The sequence below is a fragment of the Micropterus salmoides genome, unplaced genomic scaffold (genome assembly GCF_014851395.1).
Source record: "Micropterus salmoides isolate LMB-PRFRI ecotype aquatic unplaced genomic scaffold, ASM1485139v1 Ms_hic_scaffold_9, whole genome shotgun sequence".
In the NCBI taxonomy this organism is placed as follows: domain Eukaryota; kingdom Metazoa; phylum Chordata; class Actinopteri; order Centrarchiformes; family Centrarchidae; genus Micropterus; species Micropterus salmoides.
Window position 1 is genome coordinate 20,280,282 of NW_024044681.1, and position 20,447 is coordinate 20,300,728.

At 40.4% G+C, this 20,447-nt stretch overlaps 1 protein-coding gene across 1 annotated transcript; it reads left to right on the forward strand.

The window, feature by feature from the left end:
• The first annotated feature begins 1,205 nt into the window (after positions 1 to 1,205).
• On the forward strand, positions 1,206 to 17,902 carry LOC119896111 (clustered mitochondria protein homolog). The gene is made up of 30 exons (XM_038709596.1): positions 1,206 to 1,457; positions 2,055 to 2,131; positions 2,960 to 4,155; positions 4,764 to 4,906; positions 5,000 to 5,171; positions 7,084 to 7,224; positions 7,310 to 7,440; positions 7,557 to 7,711; positions 8,275 to 8,400; positions 8,603 to 8,750; positions 8,929 to 9,021; positions 9,187 to 9,405; positions 9,589 to 9,764; positions 9,878 to 10,186; positions 10,298 to 10,419; positions 10,843 to 10,944; positions 11,051 to 11,151; positions 11,316 to 11,468; positions 11,825 to 11,887; positions 11,969 to 12,216; positions 12,299 to 12,383; positions 13,018 to 13,171; positions 14,490 to 14,629; positions 14,824 to 14,904; positions 15,023 to 15,148; positions 16,495 to 16,616; positions 16,812 to 16,905; positions 17,005 to 17,139; positions 17,218 to 17,291; positions 17,447 to 17,902. The coding sequence occupies exons 3-30, from the start codon at positions 3,003 to 3,005 to the stop codon at positions 17,526 to 17,528; spliced, it is 4,848 nt and encodes a 1,615-aa protein (XP_038565524.1). The 5' UTR covers positions 1,206 to 1,457; positions 2,055 to 2,131; positions 2,960 to 3,002; the 3' UTR covers positions 17,529 to 17,902.
• The last annotated feature ends 2,545 nt before the right edge of the window (positions 17,903 to 20,447 follow it).

A 20,447-nucleotide genomic window follows, 5' to 3' on the forward strand; every position in this document is an offset into this window, starting at 1 on the left:
ATTGTGTCTCCCTATACTTGACATAGATTAAACAGTTCAGCGGGTATCTTTGACAAGAATGAATAAAAAATTAACATACATATTTGCCACTATATTATTATGGCATTACTGTCTGCAGCACCATCTAAACTGAAGGCTAGTTCAAATTTGCAATTAAACATCCTCGTCGTGCGAACATTATAACATTGTCGACAGGAAAGGAGAAGACAGCAAGCAATCCTTCTGCACCTCCATTTCAGGAAAAACCAAAGATGTATGTGGCAGTGTGCTTCTGTAGTCGCCGTCTGTTTGAAAAGATGATCTGTCACAGGAGATTTATAATCGTGTCCTTTTTTCAATGCATTTCTCCGTGCATTTGCTTGTTTCCGGTTTACACGTCAACCACCAAACTTCCTGTAAATAGTCTGAAAACTGAAATTTTTTTATTTTTTGCACAGCAGCTTTCATTCATACTTTCATCGGTTGAATTTACTCGTGGCGAGATCGTCTGGATGAGCGGCTTTATTTTCCTTAGCTTGCTTCATTAAACATTTCAGTGCAGTTTAGTTACAAGTCCGACTCCTTAGGCTAAGTGTTAACTATTTATTGTTTTTTTAAGAAGAAGAAGAAGAAGAAGTTTTATTTATATAACGCCTTTCCAGAGCTCAAGGTCGCTTTACATGGTACATTTACACACTAACACACAACTTACAAGCACATAGGATACATATAGTCACACACACAAATTATGCTTTAAAAAAGTAATGGGGATAAAATCAGTAGTAAAATTAACATTTATGGGCTCAGTGATTAATTTATTGTCAATCATAAGGAGATATTTAAAAAAAAATTTATACAAACTTACCAACTCATGGTGGGTGATACCGTACTCATGCAACTCGTCTCCTAGCAAACGTCCCATTCTGTGTTCCCACAGTTGTCTTGGAGACTGTGCTCAGCATGTTAATGGCCCTCTGCAGGGCTGCCATGGCAACCAGAGAGCTGTGTTTCAGCTTGAAAGTGTGTGAACGGAGGTTTGTGTTTTGGGACTGGTTGTGCTGTTATGCCTCGTTTTCACAACAAAAATGTGAAGAGGTGCCATATATATATATTTATATCTATCTATCTATCTCACATCACATTCAAGGTTGATAGAGAGTGCAGGGTGAGCAAGTGTGGAAACAGGAAGTTACATCGGCAGGGAGGTTGCCCTCTTGTGGACTTGGATGGGTACTGGTGTGAGTGTGCATGTGTGTGCATATGTGTGAATTGAGGGCCTACATGCTCGCTCTCTCTCTCTCAGCTCCTCTCCACCCATGAAGGGCAGACACACGGTTTGTGTAACATTTTGCAGCAACGACAGGGGAGCCAGCCTGAGCCTGGGAACCTCAGCTCTCTGATTTCAGCAGAATGAACACCAGAGGAGTCTGGAGAAGATGACAAAGACTGGCAGACTCTCGCTCTCTCTACACTGGCTGGTAGGGCCCATAGATTTGTTACACTAATGTGATATTGATGCTGTTTTATTCTTCTGTTGTTATAAGATACACGCATCTGCTGTACTTTTGTGTCCTTGGGAGCTTGAATAAGGTGTTACTTTTATAATAAAAAAAACTCTTGAGTTGTATTACAAAGGTTGCATTTTTTCTTTAATAAACATTGCCAGAGTTAGACCCTCACATTGGAAGATGCCAAAAAGTTGTTACATGCTTTTGTTTTTTCACGATTGGACTATAGTAATGCCGTATTTACTAGTGCACCCAAAAAATGTATTAATAGGCTACAACTAATACAAAATGCAGCAGCAAGAGTTTTAACAAAAACTGGAATGAGAGAACACATCACTCCGGTTTTAGCTTCTCTGCACTGGCTGTAGCGTAAAGCACTTCACGGTTTAGGTGCTATGTAAATAAATATTATTATTATTAATAATTATGATTCAAGACATTAAAACTGAGTCTATTTAGGATATTCTGCTGTTTTGATTTAGACTATTTTATGTAGCCAAACTGTATTTTAAAGGTATTTTTTAACACTAAAATTGTACTCAGTGCACCATTTCGTCTGTGTTCCAGGATCCCACATATCCGACATCATTCCATCAGTTCATCTGATGAGATTTAGTCTCCAAGGTTTTCCAATCCTTTCCACTGTAAGGTGACACCACTGCAAAACACTTCATAATCTTCCTGTCATTAGCTGTTGGCTAAGGCTCTTAGCTGCTTGTATTCACACATGCCACACACACAAACAGACACACACATGTGACAGTGACAAAGCCTTTAGCAGTTTACACTCAGCAGCTTCTTTCAAACTAATCGTGCATTTAAAACTTTAACAGCAAGAGGGAAAGCAAAGTTTCTTGAAGAAAGTTTTGGTTCAATTTCACCTCTGACTGGTCTGAAGTTTTGATCTATTGCACCTGTAACCACACCTAACAGTGATTTCACAGTGTACTACTAACCACATCACTGCAGCAAGCTGGGAGGTTAAACCACTGGAGGTCAGCAAAACAAGATTTTCAGCTGCTAGTAAACTATAGTTTATGACATCTTGGGTTTTCTTGTTGTATGGGTTTTATTTGGAAATTATATCTGTTCTGATTATCATTCTATCCACCACATAATTGCTAAGATCTGAAAAAGCAGCAACAATAGGTCCTACCGGGGCAACAAGCGGACGCAGTCAGACCATGAGTCAGATGATCATTCATGTTGTATAGAAACTCCCAGGTTAGTCAAACTTATTTGGAAGAGAAAGTCCACACAGTTTACAATTTGGTTCAGCTTTGACCTACCATACTTAACATAGTTTGTTTGTTCTGTGAAATGAGGGATCATTTGCTCTCACTTTCATTGTTACTTCCAAGTAAGGCAGTTGCAAAAATAAAACCTATTTGTAATCAATAGTAGTTACCTTTCAGTTTCTTAAGGTTATTGTCACTTAACCTGTATAAACACTGTCGTTTTTTCTCCTTTAGTCCACTTGCACAGTTGTATTGCTGTTTTGTGCACAAAGGCACCATGGGAAACATAGTCCAGTGCTGTCACACACTGTCAAACTACTTTAAGTGTAAAGATGCACGGGCCAAGGGTGAGGCAGAAAGATCCCCTCTGCTATCTAGCGAGGAGAGTGATCCTGACTCGCCGAGCTTGACGGACGACATGGAGGACGATCTGTTAACTGTCTCCACCGGTGTGACAAACCCAGCCCTCGAACCAGAGCACTTCCTGTTTCCGGACATCATCCTGAGCAGCAACCTGGGAGAGGACGTGACTCTGGTGGAGCCGATGGTGTGTCTGCTGGTGTCTGAGGAGGATGAGGGAGCGAGGGTGGATGAGCCAGGAGATGGAGGACAAGAGAGGAGCAACAGGGGGAGAAACAGGGGGTATTCTGAGGTTGAGACACAGACTGAGGTGGAAACACAGATTGATATGGGGGTACAGACTCAGACAGAGTCACAGGCAGAAGTTCAGGCACAAACAGTGATCCGTAATGTGACTGTGGAGAGAGGAGTAAACACACTAACAAATTCTGGCACTACAAAAGAGATGGCTGTGGATGAGGAAGCTGAACAGGAAAAACTGAAAGAGACTCACATCCATGAGGACCTGACTTTAACAAAGCATGCATTTCAAACTGAACAATATATAGAGCTAATACAGGAGTTAAACACAGTTGACGACAATGTCTTTAAGTCAGAGTGCACCTCAGTGATGCTGACTGAACACAATGTAAACAAAATGGATGAGAACATCGCTGCAGTGGAGTCACAAAAGTACATTCAGCCGACAAAACCCAGCATCAAAACCACTGAGACTGTGGAGACCTTTGACCCTGCTGAGGACCTGTCACAACAGAGTAATCGGGGGAATTACCAGATGGGACAGGCGACTGTGGTGTCAGATCAGAATGTAATTGAACATAACATTAGCCACACAAAAACAAACCACCACACAGGTCAGACAGCAGATGAGGCAATTTTAAATCCAGATCATATTCAATGCCAGGAAAATTTGGACCTACTAAAGAGGGAAGAGGACAACAACAAGACTTTTCTGCAGCGTGTTTTGGTGACAATTCTGCCACAGGTGGAGGAAGAGGAAGGGGCTGAGACAATGCAAATGACCTTGTTTTCAGTTGACAGGTTGTTTATGGCAGCAGCACGTGTCAAAGGTAAGGGGTTTTATTTGACTGTGCTAATATTTGCTTGTATTTTCTCTGTACAGTGTGTTTTTGTCTATGTAATGGGGTATTCAAACATGTTCAAGGCCTCTACGTGCAGCTTGTACAGTGGATCAACGCACTATAGGGGAATTTTACTGAGAATTTAAAATTAAAAGTGGAAATGGCAAAACATTATGAGCTATTATTATATGTTTGTGCTCAGAACAATAAGGCCATGATTAAATGTTAAAAAGAAACAAGAAATAGATATATAAATGACAAATTTATAATGTGAAATGAATTTGAAAGTGAAAAGCCAAATGTACCATACCGCCAACACAATTTGTAATTATGTTTTCATTTCCTCTTCAATTACATGTTTTAAATGCAAGATTTTGCATTTAAGCTTTTAATTTGAGGTTTCTTTATTTTCCATTTAAGGATTGGAATTTTTTTTTAATATATTTAATTATCACCTGATTATCCTGCATTAAAATATAATAATAGTTTGTTGTCTTTTTTCCCTTTTTAATTTAAATTCTGGGAAAATGATCCTCCTTGTCACGCAGCCGGGTTTCATCTTCACACACTTATTTTTTCTCTTCTGTTGTTAACAGCGCCTCCAAGTCAAATTGAAGACCCTGAGGATGATTGCCCAGAGCAGTCTGAGCAACTTAGCATCCGTGACATAGTCAATCTACAAGAGATGGGCTTTACTGTCAGAATCCAACCACCTGGGACAGAAAGTTTTCAGCTTCAGGTTCTGCTGTGCGGCTGTCAATTTTTTCTTCATTGCTGAAACACTTCACTGTATCTTCATGTTTTTCTGAATCGCTCCAATCCAAACTCTCAGGTGTCAGGCCAACTGCTGGTGGCGGAGCTGCATCAGGTGCTGATGGAGCACGAGATCACCTGCCACCGCACATGCTATTCCCTCCAGCTGGGAGGCATCACACTTGACAACCTCGCAGAGCTGAGCTCCATCGAGGGCATCCAGGACGGAGCTGTGATCAAGGTGGTGGAGGGTAACCGCTTCATCCTTTTCTTTCTTCTTTGAGTTGTCTTTTTGTGATAATTAAGTGTGTGTCGTTCACTTTGGAGTATAACATTGTCAGCATCACTACAGTTTTATTAGACCTCACATCCGTAACACGTTGTAACAGGCGGGCCCCTTCTTAGTCTGAAAAATGTTGAACTCTCATCCAAACTTCTACATGTGTCAGACAGGTGCACAAGTGATTAGTTGTGAAAGTGACCAAAAATCTAACATACTTTAATTTTGCTTTAATTAACATCACCACCAACTACAACTTATTTCTATCTAATGCATCACTCACTTGAAACCCTAGTATAAATATTTCAGTCACACGCAACTGCATTTTGTGAAAAATGCAACATTTAAAGGGTCAGTGTGTAAGATTAAAGCCCCTCTTCCACTGCACAGTACCAGCACAACTCGCCTCTACTCGCCTTTCTTTGGTTTTTCATTGCGGAAAAGTTGTACCTGTACCTGCTACCAGGTACTTTTTTTCGTATCATCTCCGTTGAGGTTCCAGGCGAGCTGAGGCCATACTAAAATGTGACGTGAAAACACAGCAGACTGGTGATTGGTCAGAGAGAATCGTCACTATTCACTGCATTATCAAAGTGCATGCCGGACAGAGGCCATCAACAGAAAGTTTTATATTTTACAATTTTCATACGTTATTTCATCAATAAATAAAATAAATAAGATTTCGAATATACGAATATACAAATGTGCTTGAAAGTTTTCGGAGTTGAGGAGCTCCGCAAGTGGCAGCGGGGGAAGCCTGCGCCAACCCGCAGGAGGAGCTCACGAGGCCGGACAGCCGCCCGCTCACAGAGCCATCTGGTCCCACTGTCACACAGACCGCTGCAGCACCCACAGCCAAAGAAAACACCGCTTATACCGCTTATTTGTCTTTACATTCTGAGTGAAGTTCAAACGTTTTAACTTAAATAAAAAGACAGCTTCATGTGGGTCGCTGTGTGTGTGACTAGCTAGTGCGTGTGTCGCTTTGAATATTACATCGTGGCGTGTGTGTGTGTGTGTGTGTCTGTGTCTGTGTGTGTGTGTGTGTGTGTGTGTGTGTGTGCAAGTTAATATTATGACTTCTATTCTCACCCACTATATAATGGTTGAAAATATTGTTCTCATGCAAAATTTATTTGCCGACCCCTGCAGTATCTTATTACTACTTCTTCTTTTTTCTAATGTATGTGTTCAACATAGTGATAAGCCTGCACTGCAAGTCTGCTCTACCAGAAGTAGAACAACAAGAACATAGTAACAAAACGTGCACTGTAGTGCTGTCCGTTTTCAGTTACTGTAGAAACATGATGTGCAACGGTGGCAACATCCATGGAAGGGGGTACCTGTGGTGTATGTAGATATAAATGACTCATTCTAAGGTAATAAAAACATAATTGTTTATTATGTAAGGTCTTCACACACCACTAAAAACATAGTTATGGATCTTATATTGCATTTCTGTCGATAGATCCTCAGAAATATTACACATGAACCTTTAAAAGATGGGTATTTTTCAATTTCCCTGGGTGATATGGAATAACATAATGAAATTCATAAATTAGATTAGATATCGCCATTTGTGAAATCACCTGTGAGAAGAATAAAATATGCTCACTTTATTGGATTGCATGGAAAACACCATGCTTTGAGTTTACATAGGCTATGCCTGAAATTTTATATACACACAATACCACCAATTTTAAGTTATTTGGGTATCATATGATATTATGATAACACGATTTGTTCTTTCTCCACTTGAGTCACTGATTTGTTTAACATCTTTCGTGAAATGCATCATAGCAACAAGAAAAAGCTTTAGATTCATCCTGCACTTCAAAATACAATTGAACATTTGATAAGCATCGTTTCTGATCTCGTTGCAGATTCTTATTCAGTGCGCGATGCTCGTCTTCATCTCAGACATGTACGGGATCTTCTGAGGAGCCTTGACCCCGCAGATGCGTACAACGGAGTCAACTGCAGCTCACTGTCTTACCTCTCCTTTTACACCAGAGGAGACCAGGGTAATTTTGCTGTCTCATCGGATTTTGTCTGAGAATTTCTGTTGGTAATCCTTCAACCATTTCACCTCCATATTCATCCCTTCAGACAGTGACAGTAAGAGGATAAGGCGAGCTTCTGAAAAGGAGTCTATTTACTGCAGCCCTCCAGAATATGTCCTCCCTGGGTGTAAGGACCGGTTACTTACTCCACTGCAGCCGGTCAGAGATGATGGGAAGGTGAGAGATCAGCTTTTGTGATGGCAGATATAACTGGTCAAATGTATAATATTAAACAAAACATGTATTCAGTTACAGTGAAGCAACAGTGGAATTTTATAAACACATTATTACAGCCATTACAGTGCCTGCGGCTTCTGACCATGAGCAGCTGGAACCCCCCTCCAGGAAACAGGAAGATGCATGGGGACTTAATGTACCTCAATGTCCTGACTATGGAAGACAAAGAACTCAACATTACATCTTCTACACGCGGTTTCTACCTCAACCAGTGAGTGTTCAACTGTTTGGCCATTTACATGGTTGCTAAGCTATGAAGATTTAAGGAGCTTTTAGCCGTGCTACCAGAATCACTTTACTGATGGCAATATTGGTTGGTCCACTACTTTTGTGCAAAATCAAATATCTCAACAACTATTGGATAGATTGCCATGAAATTCTGTACTCATGGTCCCCAGAGGCACCAGCAGCTCAAATCTTTCACTTATCCAGAGAAATATCTTATCTTTATGAATTGAGGCCCACATTTTGTACAGGCATTCGTGGTTCTCAGACGATGTATCCAATCTTGACAACTACTGGATGAATAACCATTAGATTTGGTACAACCACCATCAGTTCAGCATGTTAGTTGTGAGCATGCTGGTGTTAGCAGTTAGCTAATTGTTAATAGCAACTGCCTGAAAATATTATATTTCTTCTCTCAAAGTTCCACAACTAAGTACTTGTTAGAGCAACACAGACCTTAGAGCAGTAAATAAGCCACAGATATGTATGATGAGGACAGTTGAAACTTACCTGGAGTAAATTTGTGCTAAACTCTGACTGCTACAGGTCAACTGCCTTCAACTTCAACCCCAAGCCAGCAGTTCCCAAGATCCTTTGCCACTCTCTAGTCGAGCTGCTGAATCAAGTCAGCCCTGCTTTCAGAAAAAACTTCAGTGCCCTGCAGAAGAAGAGGTGAGCAAACTGCCTGTAATCAGTTGGAAATATCATGCTAATACAAGAACAAGTGAAATTTTCATATTAATCCAATATGTAGATGGAAATACAGTAATGTCTAGACTTTACAGGAGGCTTGATAGTACTAGACACAGGAATATGAAAAGCTTTCATCCCAATAAAACCTCACTAATGGAAAAAAAACATTTCTGTAAACCAGAGTCCAGCAACACCCTTATGAGCGGATCGCAGCACCTTTCCAAGTGTTCACCTGGATCGCCCGTCATGAAGACCACACCCTCGACTGTGTCCGAGCGGAGGAGACTCATACCAGTCGCATGGGCCAGGACGAGCACACAGCTGGGCAGGTTGCAGACATGAAACAGGGGAAACAGGCTAAATGTGGAAATATAACATTGCAGTAAAGTACAGAACTTATGCCACATGCATGTAGGCACACACACAAAAACAAAGGTTCATAGTACATCTAAGGCTAACAGATAGGGATGATGATGCTGATGTTTAGGTTGTGTGTTATGACCACAGAGTCGGGACTGGAATGAGGAGCTGCAGGGATGCAGGGAACTCAGCAGGAACTCCCTCCAGGAGCGCCTGCAAAGAGAGAGGAGCATATTCAAGGTGAGACCACCAACTTCCTAACATCTTTTTCCCAACTCTCTTCCCTTTTAATGCTTTGAAAGTCAGTTTAAATCCCTGAAGCAGTCTCCAGGGGTACATGTCTTAATGTGATTTTATTAAAATCAAGGGAAGAGAACGTGTGTTAACCAAGATTCATCCATCCAGACCAACAGTGACTTTGTTGCTGCTGCAACACGAGGTGCTGTAGCCATTATCGACGGTAACGTGATGCCGTTAAACCCAGGGGAGGCACCTCATATGCAGATGTTCATCTGGAACAATATCTTCTTCAGCCTGGGGTTCGACATGGCTGAGCACTACCGCCCACTAGGGGGCAACACTGCTGCTCATGCTGCTGCCATCTGTGACCTGAGAGGAGCACAGGTAGAGATCCTGACAGCAATACCTGCATGAGTAGTGAGGTGTTTGGGATGCATTCACTGTTTGTTCCAGAAGGGACAGTATTGCATTCAGTGTATTGTAAGGGTATGAGTGTGTGGATATCTAATCTAATCCCCTCATGTTTTTGCCTTAAAAATTTAAAATATATATGTTGCTCTGCTACAGGCATATGTATCTGTCGACATAGAGGGGCTTCACACACTTGGAACAGCTGTAGTGGATTACCGTGGTATCCGTGTTATTGCCCAGACGATTGTTCCTGGGATACTGGAGAAAAATCAGGAGCAGAGTATAGTCTACGGCTCTAATGACTACGGGAAAACTGTATTTACACACCCCAGGTAACAAACACAACCACAAAAAAAAGTCTCATGTTTTAGGTATTTTGATCTTGACCCAGTACAAATTTAAACATGTAATGAGGCGACCTGTAATTTTCTCAACAATTTTCCAGGTTTCTAGAGCTTCTGGATAAAACTAGTAAACCACTAAGAATCCAACGTCACCAGGTGCTCGACCACAGCAACAGCCCTGTGGACCTTTGCTCTGGCATTGAGACCAAAGGCATCCTGGGTAATGACGGAAGACCCTACATTTTGGACCTTCTGCGCACCTTCCCTCCCGACCTTAACTTCCAGCTCTCAGAGACAGAGGAGAGGAGCGAGGCGCCGAAAGAGTGTCAGAGCTTTGGTTACCCCCAGAAACATCATCACAGCCTGGCCAGCCTGAGACCAGAGCTGATAGAAGCCTTCGTGCAGCAAAGGTGAGGAAGAGGAGACAAATTCAGCCACCATGCAACTATTAAACTAGCAGGATGAACTGATCTTTGGACATATAGCATCTTATTCTTCTTATCTTTTATTTTCTGTTGCAGGTATGAACTTTATGTCAAGATGGTGTCCCAGGGGCTCATCCAGCTGGAAGAACATGAAAAAGCCACGGAGCAGAGTGAAGAGCTGGTCTGTGAGCCCAGAACCGGAGACACAGCCACAGCCGGTGCTGAAATAACACCTGTTGATAAACCAGGACAAATTGAGTTACTGCAAAGAGAAGTAGCTGTGAATTAACTTTTAACATCAGTGTTTTTTTAAGAAAAAAAAAAAACATTTGACCAACTTTAACTTAATGAGCAAACTTCACCTGCTGATGAAGATCATATATATATGATAAAAATTACCAGACCTCAGTTTCTCAAATTTAGAGTCAAGATTATTTAATTCTGCTAAATTTAAAATAATTGTTACTGTAATGGTTATTGATAAACTTACATCACAGTTAATATACCCTCAAAATGTGCAAATATTCAGTGTTAATTAATAATTGAGGCCAGGGAAAGTAGTACGGATTGTTTGATTGTGCTACGTCAATTAATTAATTAATTACATTAATTAATAATGCATTCATATTTTACTTCTGTAGAATTTCAGAGAAGAAATGTGATCAAGGAAGCTTGTGAGGCTGTTGGATCAGTCAGTGACTCTTGCTTTGACATCCGCTTCAATCCTGATGTTTGCTCTCCAGGTATTGAACACACTTACGCGCGTACACGCACACACACACACAGACACAGTCATATATATAAATAAATAACACATCAGACTAAGATTGATCTGTGTCTTTGCTGCAGGTGTTAGTGTCTCCTCCGAGTGTGCTGAGGAGGTTCAGAGGCAGAGACAGTTGTTATGGGACGCGGCTGCTTTTCTACTGTCCAATCAGATTCCAGCAGTGGTGAGTCCTCTGTGGAGCAATAATGTTCTGGTCTATCACGTGCGTGAAGTTTACGATATCTATAATTCTATTGCGGACCCTGTGTGTGTGTGTGTGTGTGTGTGTGTGTGTGTGTGTGTGTGTGTGTGTGTGTGTGTGTGTGTGTGTGTGTGTGTGTGTGGTAGCTGAGGGACTGTCTCGACCACACAGCAGTGCCGATGGATGGAGCGACCCTGACCTCAGCGCTGCACCAGCGGGGCGTGAACGTACGATACTTGGGCACCCTGCTGAGGGAGTTGGACAGGGTGGACGAGAGAGGGAGACTCAGCCACATACAAGTACTTACTACAGATATTATTAACCATACCACGTGTGTAAAGTCACCATAGCTGTCTGCCTCTTTCTGTTAAGTTTACTTTTACGTTGATAAGATTTCCAATACATCTCTTGAATCACATTCTTTTCTAGGTGAAGGATTGAGTAACATAAATGTCCAAATGACTGGCAGTTCTACTATGCTAGGTGCTTACATTTTGTTCAAGACAGAAGAGATACTATACAATACTACATCATTTATAAACAAAATTGATAGTGTGCAGTTCTTCTCGTTGCTACTTTTTCCACTTTTTCACAGAACTGTCTGTCTGGATGCTAAAGTCTCCCTCATCAAATAACTGAATAAATGTTTCCTCAGAGAATTTCTATCAGTGAAGTCATCATCAGAAGTGCAAAACACATCTTCAGGACCTATCTACAGGTGAAGTGCAAGTAAAATATTAAAATAACATTTTGCTATCTTACATTACTTTAAATCAACATGTAACTTCTTTTCTCCCAGGACGTCGAACCTGCAGTTTTTTCCGCTGCTGTCAGTCACTTTTTGAACTGCCTCCTGAGCTCCTCCTCCTGTTTCCCTGACTCCTGCTCAGAAAAGCAACTCCCTCGCCGCAGGAGCCGACGTCGACGGAGCCACGGGAGTCGAGTCTCCTCGTTGACAGATGGTGTGTGGGCTAGACTGACCCCTACTGAGCTGTGGAGCAGGGTCAGGACTGAGGCTGGAGATTATTACCACTACACAATTGACAGGTGTGTGTGGGGGTGTGTATGTTTCTGTGTATGTGTGTCTGTTTGCAATGGGATTTTACACTGTCGTCTTCTCTGTGTTCAGTGAAAGTATAGATGAAGTGATAGAAAAGCACAACCTTCAGAGGATCTCCCTGCTGAGAGAGATTGCCATCAAGACGGGCATCCAGGTCAGACATCTAACATGCTTCTCTCTATAATATCTGAAATGTAATGTATTCTGTCTAAAGCTGCACAGGAATTTTAGCGGAAACCATACCTTTTGTATCATTAAATCAAATCTGGAGATGCAATTTTAAAAAAGCTGCTAATGCCTACCACATAAGACATAAATAAAGACTGCTTTATTTGACCAAGGTTTCATAGGCTGGATATTTTCTTGGCTCAAACAAAGTAAGCAATAAGGACTGGAGAGAGAGAGAAAATGTTCCTCTGAACAGCAGGTTCTCTTTTGGTAGAAAGCTGGACTCAGCAATAATGGTGGTAATGATTGAACCTGCTGCAAAAACTACTTTTCACCCCTACCAGAAGCCAAAATCAGATGATAATATTCAGCTCCAGATAATCTTTTTTGGCCACAACTTGTCACGCTCATTAAGGTAAAAAATGTATGTTCATATTTGTAAGACAGACATCTTACTGCATAAATTGAGGACTGACAATATGATACAGGAGTTGCTGAAATCCAACAAGCCCTTTAAAACTGAAATAATCTCCAGCATTCATTTGGGACCGCCAAAGTGCAAAGTCATCTAATGCAGCTTTAAAAAGCATCACTTTCCATTCTTCCTTTTGTCTGTTTAGGTGCAGTTGAAGGAGTATGTGTTTGAGTATCGACACAGGCCAGTGTTTAGTGAGGAAGATGTTGTCAACATGTTCCCTGTGGTCAAACATCTTAAACCTACGGGAACGGATGCCACACGGCTTGTGCAACACGCACAGGTAGCAGTACAGCAGGGTGAGAGACACAAACACAGTATATACTGTACTTTACGTTTAGGGCAGCATGGTGACCTCACCTGGGTGCTTAAAGTGACTGACCATTAACTGGTGGGCCCATATGGAAAAGTATCTGGCCTGCCGACAGGTAAAACAGACTGAAACTAGGATTAAACAGAACACAGAGCAGAAAAAGCCAAAATAATGCAAACACAGAACTAGGAGTAAATACAAAGACATTAACTAAGACACAGAACTAAAATGCAGCTCTAAACCTAAGATACAAAACAGAACAGGTACTAAGTGAGCTAAACAGAGCATGCAAATGAACATTGAAATAAACAAGGCCAAGCAGAGGAAACACAAGACAAGGAACAAAACCACAAAACAGAAAACATGGACCGACTGCTAAACAGAACAGGGCAGAGAACAGTGACAGCACCAACCAGGAAACAGGACAACACTAAACATGGAACAGATCAGAAATAAGGAAGATACCAAAATACTGAAGACAAATCATGACCAGATAAACAATAATATTAGGTAGAGGCGCACACTAAGACAGCAGACAGAGAGGATCGTGACAGTGTATAGTAAAAGACTTTTTGTTGGCTGTAATTGTTGCTGCTGTCCATACTGACCAGAAAAAAGCAATGTCAATGTAAGTGATAGGGGACAAAATCCACGGTCTCATTCTGTGTAAAAATATATTCTCAAGCTCAGAAAAGTAAATATGAGCCTTCAATAGTCAGAAAATGAAAGCAAGTACTGTATCTTCAGACTGCTGGAGTCTATTTTAGCTACATCTGAACTGCATTTTTGCACAGAAAGAGGACTGTGGATGTTGTCTGCCATTACTTATATTGAAAATCGTTTTGAGTAAGGGTGTCTTTGTCGCCAATGGGGGGAACAATTACATCAAGCAATATCACATTTAATGTGTATGTGCACATGTGAGCATTGTTTTAAGATAAACATGTGAACCTATCCTTTAACATGTTGTGTTGTGAATACCCCATCAGTGGGTCATTCAAATGGACTCTTATCATGCACATAGTGAACACAACTGCACTTGAAGGCACCATTAGATTACAAGAACTGTCAATTCTGTCACTCAGTGTATATATAGAAATATTTGAGGGTCACCACCACCTAGGCATTTAACACAGAGTAGCCTTTAATCAATACCGATCCTAACATCCTACTGATTTGGACTTGCTTGTAAGTAAAATCATTTAGTGGGTTTGAGTCCCCATCTGGATTCAGTGTACTTCATGTGAAGAGCAGTATTCTTCTACATTCAAAGCTCATCAGCAGGGTTTTATGTTTGCTTTCAGGGCTTCTCAAAGACGGATATGAATTGATTAGCCAGGCCCTGACTCTGTTCAGCAGCGTATGTGGGGTCCTGCATGAGGATGTGTGCATGTGCCTGCGTCTCCTGGGACGACTCAGCTACATCTTGGGGGAATATGCGGATGTAAATATGCATTACTATTGATTTCTACATGACCTGTTTCCAAACCTGGTTCCAGACCTGGTTCCAGACCTCTAAGTCATCACCCACTTCTGGAGTGATGTCATACAGTCTTTGACCTGCATTATACAAACAGACAGAAATATGAACATTTGTGAGCTAAAGTAATGATTCCCTCCTTTCTCCATTTCTTACAGGCCCTCAGCCACCAGGAAAAGGCTGTTATGAGTAGTGAGAGAGTACAAGGTATAGACCATCCACAGACCATACAAGACTATGTGAGTTCCACCATAACATGTTATTCCTGTTGTTCCTTTACAAACATCTATAATTAATTCTCAATTTTTTATACCACGTGTGTCTTCACATAGATGTATTCTTCTCTCTGTGATTCAGACTTACCTGGCCCTTTATTGCTTTGCTGGAGGCCGGCTTTCGACGTCCCTACAGCTGCTGTATCGTGCTCGATACCTCACCCTGCTTGTGAGCGGAGAAGACCATCCGCACGTCGCACTCCTGGATGTAAGTGAGACATCAAGTACAAAGTGTTGCTTTCTGTCTTTCTTCTTTATTTTTCACAACAATCTATTTCAATGTTATTTGTCTATTTTAGACAATAGAAGATTGTCTGGGATTACTTAAATTACATTTTGTAAAGGAAAAAATGCACAAAGTCTTTTGAGCAAATTTTAAACTAGATATATTTGTGTAAAGATACAAACTTAACATTTTATTGTTAATATCAAAGATTTAAATATATCCCCTTCTCAAAATGTATTCCTTTCAGTGTAGTGTACATATCAAGAAATTTTATTCTCAATCTCAGTGACTCACTCTGCTTCAAACTTTCACGTTCACTACACTTGTCTTACAAAACAAATCTATAAATTTTTCTAATTAACCCTTCTTAAGTCTAGTTTACAAACATCTTATTAATGTTAATGACATGTATATAAAACATCAACAAGTTTCTAATAAGGAGCCTATAAGTGTCTTATAAGCAATTATAAATGAGTTAATTGTGCTTTAATAAAGTTATGTAAGTGTCTTATTAACTGTTTTATTACTGTCCTTACAAGCACCTTAAAATAAAGTGTTAACCTGTGTACAAACTATACAGTGCTAGTAAGCCAAGCCTTTTAAAGAAGCCTCTTAGATGAGAGGTGAAATGTCTTCCCGTATCTTAAAACAAATCCAGTTGGCCTTGATTTTAACCCACTTTGGGTATTAAGTGTTTTGCACAAATTTGAGGATTTAGTTAGGAGTGAGTTTAAAAAGTCAGAACAATTCAAATAATATATCAATAATATCAATAAGAGTAACTCAAATCCTTATTTTTTTTAAATCAAGTAATTTGGATGGACTGAACACATTTTTCTTTTAGCAAAATGTTCTTTACTGTACAAACCCAAACTGAATACAGAATAGATATTAGCAGTATAGTTTTTTAAGTTTATATTTAACTTGACATCCAGATACGCCTCTTTATCCTTTCAACACCCCCTCCCAGTCTCCAGGTACAGTACACTGGTATCATTTATCCCATTTCAGAACAGAATATTATAGTTAATCAGGACCCTATCATGTAATAAAACTTGAGGAAAGAGTTTTAACAAACAGTCCAAAAAAGTTCAGGTAGATAAGATATTGGGAGTTACAAATAGGCAACTTGAAGCCTCGCCAGATCATAAGAAATCACTGAATGCAACCCTGAGAAAGTTACTTGGTAAGCCGGTATTTCAGCTTGTGAATATTCAGGCGAGGCTTCTCCATATAGTCACTTTTATTTGTGCTGGAAGGTATAATTACATCACACCTTTGGGTTGGAGATCATCTGGTAAAGTCCCTGTTGTGCTCCACTACATCAGAGTATGCTGGGTCTAGTGCTTCATGGACTGATGGAGTATGAGCTTTCCCTAAAGTTCCTGCAGAATGCCTTAATTTTGACCTCAAAATACCACGGTGCCACATCTCTGAAGTATGCACACGGGTAAGACAGTTTGTCGTCATGTTCCTCTGTTTTCTTTTATTCAGAAGCAGATCACAACACATTATTACAATAATTACAAACACTCTGGGAAAATGATAGAAACACTTCCTTCAACAATTGATACTCCTTCCTTCATTTCATTGTTAAAGTTAAGGTAAATTTCTTTACCTCTGCTCATTTCTACTTTCTCTGCAGTCATCACCTGCTCGCCACTGTGTACGAGAGTAAAGGAGAGTTTCGATCAGCTCTGCAACATGAGAAAGAGGCTTATTCAATATACAAGAGCCAGGTGTGCTTTAAAATGCTTGTTTTGCATGTTTGCCAGTGTTATGTTTATGCTACATACTTGTAATTTAAACTGAGAGGCTTCTTTGTTGCACACATGAAGGTTGGTGAGGACCATGACAGCACGAAGGAAAGCTCAGAGTACCTTAAGAGCCTTACTCAGCAGGGTGTGATCCTTCAGAAAGCCATCAACCACATTTACAGTAACACACCTAGTGACTGTATTCCACCTCCAAAGGTTTGTACAGTTTTGTAAATACATGCAACACATGCATTTCTGGTTGGGATACTTATTTTCATTTGTGTTTCTCTCCAGTTTTCCACACCATGCCTTCCCACAATCCTTCAGCAGCTCAACCTCACATGTGGAATCATTCTCATTGCCCTCAGGTGAACATTGAAATGGCCCCAGCTATGGAATCAAAAATAAATGCTAATGAGGGGGTTGAAATATTAGCCTCACCTGATTATTATTCTGATAAATGGTAAATGTAAATAGTGATTTCCTCACACAGACTGTATCTTTTATGTCTTTCTCTCTTTAGTGCTAAAGACATTGCAGATCTGAGGACTGAGTTAAAAGGAAAGGAAAAGTCTAAAGTGGAAGAGCTGGAAAAAAAGATTTAAGAACGGCAGACGACAACGATGAACTAGGGACTTAAAGGACAGTTACATTAGAAAAGCTGTGTATTCAGTCAGAGTTTTGAAAATGACCACTGGCAATGAGCAACAATGGCAAATGAAAGGTGTTAATAAGTAAGTTAGCCTACTTTGGACAAAAACTATATCCAAGTAACAGACAGGGGCAGATGACTCCTTTTAGAAGGAGGACTTTGTTCTACTGTTGTCTGGGGAGGATTGGACGTTGAAGAGAGCCGCAGCCATGATAAAGCTCTTGTTGAAAAGTATGGGATGCATGAATGAACAATGCAAGCTGTAATTTCAAGGCCAATATGTATAGCCAAAATGTCCTGTTTGTCAGAAAAATGCATAAATAAAATTATACTACTACTCAGTTTGTTTAGGCCTACTGCTACTGAGAATTTTTTTAAATATACTAGAATGGGTATTTACTTCAGTAAATGTGAGTGAGAGCTGACATAGCTTTGACTGCAAAAAATGCTGCTGCAAAGTACTGCTCCATCAGTAATTTAAAATCCTACAGTGCTACCTACTTCAGTAAAAATATAAAAGCCGCAATCAGCACTGGATGGGCCCTCGCACGTGAAGCATGTCAGTGTTGTGTCCGCACTGCAGCTCTCCCGATGCGGCTCTGAATTGTCACACACTTTAGACGCTGCACAAAATACTTAAAAGTCAAGAAAGAAAAGGCATGTGGCTATATTTTGATGCATTTTTGTGCTTATGTAGATAAATATACACGACTGGCAGGCTTACAAACATTCTGGTCTACCAAATCTTCTCTCTACACTCTAGCTCATCATGTGACACACTGATAAAATCTCTTAAACGCTGTAAAAACCCTTCACTTTGGAAGGGCACATCTCCTAAACTAAACACCAAATTCAACTTTGAAAGATCAACATCTTTTCTGCGACTGACAGCTCAAATGGAGTCTGTAGTTGCACATATGCCGGAGCCTTTAGCTCTTAAAGTTGAGTAGGTTGGAAGAAAGTTGAGTTTCTGCTCCTATTGAAACCCATTAATTTTAAAATGCTAACATTTTTAATATAAAATCAATCATTACAGATATCAGCAATAAAAGTACTAGCAAACATCTCCTGAACAGGATGTACATTTTGAAGTTGAAACAAAGCTTCTAGGACAAAAGGTGCAATAACGTGGAATAAACAAAATAAACCTATAACTAGAATGGGCATTTACTAAATTAAAAAGTGAGAGCTGTTAGCTGTGACTGCTACCAATGCTGCTGCAAAGTACTGCTCCATTAGCAATGTAAAATCCTATAGCTCTACCTACAGGTAAATAAATCACATGCCACTAGAGCTCTCCCACTAATTAAGAGTGAAGACAACTCAAGTGTGATCACACTAAATATAGCAACACTACCAAAAGTCTCGATGTCTTATCATCTTGCAGTCCCCTGTGTGTCCACTGGGTTTCACACTTGTGCCATTGACGCTTCTCAGAACTTCATAACTGATTTGTCTATGCCTGAGAATTACCATCTCTATGACTGTTTTAGGTGTGTAGCAGTCCATTATAATTCAATTCACATAGTCATTGACATCCAGGTGACTCCTTGGGGAACAATAAGCTTGTCTTATATATACTTCAGTTAATTATGGGAAAATGTATGGTGTCTAAACTGCTCCCTGAACTGGAAACGAGAGTGTTATGCTTCAAGTTTGTGAAGTTGGTCCACTGACACCAAATAAGTGACTGAATGTGAGCTTAGTGATTGCATTTTGAATATTACCCCTAAATCATTGCCATTTCAATTTATGGAGCACAACTGTTAATCTGAAAATGTACCCATAGTATGTGTAAAATCATTATTACTTATGTATAGTTTCCTGGCAGTTGTTCCATTAGATATTTATCATCTCTTATAATGGGTCAGCTGCATGAGTGTATGTGACATGATCACTGCTGCGCATCACAATGAGAAACTTGTTTACATTAAAAGTGCATAATAAGGTACATAGTACTTGACTGTATTTCTTAAGAAAGCTTAAGAAGGTTAAATTCCAGTGCCAAGTCCCTGCCAGCTTTTACAGAGGAGCAATAGAAAGCATCCCAACTGAAAACATCACAAACTGGCATGGGATGTGCACAGCCTGAGGGCTCTGCAGCAGGTGATTAAAACTGCTCAGAAGAACATTACCCATCTCCAAGGATCAGTGATATCGGTGAAGTGAGGTGCCTGCGCAGAGCCAAAGGACAGCACTCAGGCAATCCACAGCCTGTTCACCCTGCTGCCTTCTGGGAAAAGAAATAGAAGTTTCAGCTGTTGTCGATATTGCCCCCCCCCCCTTCATCCTCAGCACCAGCACTGCTCCATTGAATATAGATTATTTCTGTACCATTTTATGATTGCATTTGTATTACTGTATATTGTCTGCTATACAACCTGTTGTGACAAATAAATGTAACGTTACCTTGTAGGGTACCTATTTGTCATACTGCACATGGTGGCCTATAACAAAACAAAATTTGTAGTCCCTTCATGCTATACACACACAGAACTTAACATATGGGCTAATTACGTGTATATCAAAGTATGGTAACATAAAGTAAAACAATATATAGCCTACAGTTATTTATATGCATATATATATATATACACACACACTTATGTATGTCCTCTGCACGTCCATCACTGTCTGGTTTGGATCTGTCACCAAAAAGGATAGGACCAGACTACAAAGGACAGTCAGGACTGCAGAAAAGATCATTGGTGCCAACCTGCCCTCCATTCAGGACTTGTACATTTCCAGAGTCAGGAAAAAGCCACTACAGAGCACTGTTCGCCAAAACCAACAGACTCAGGAACAATTTCTTCCCACAAGCCATCACTCTGATGAACAGCTGACTTCTGACCCACAGTCTCAGGAACAATTA

Bases quoted from the DNA above. Each gene is read 5' to 3' on its own strand.
- LOC119896111 (XM_038709596.1), top strand. From the start codon at position 3,003: ATGGGAAACATAGTCCAGTGCTGTCACACACTGTCAAACTACTTTAAG. The intron at 4,156-4,763 runs GTAAGGGGTTTT...TGTTGTTAACAG, and splicing joins GGCAGCAGCACGTGTCAAAG to CGCCTCCAAGTCAAATTGAA. The intron at 7,712-8,274 runs GTGAGTGTTCAA...TGACTGCTACAG, and splicing joins CGCGGTTTCTACCTCAACCA to GTCAACTGCCTTCAACTTCA.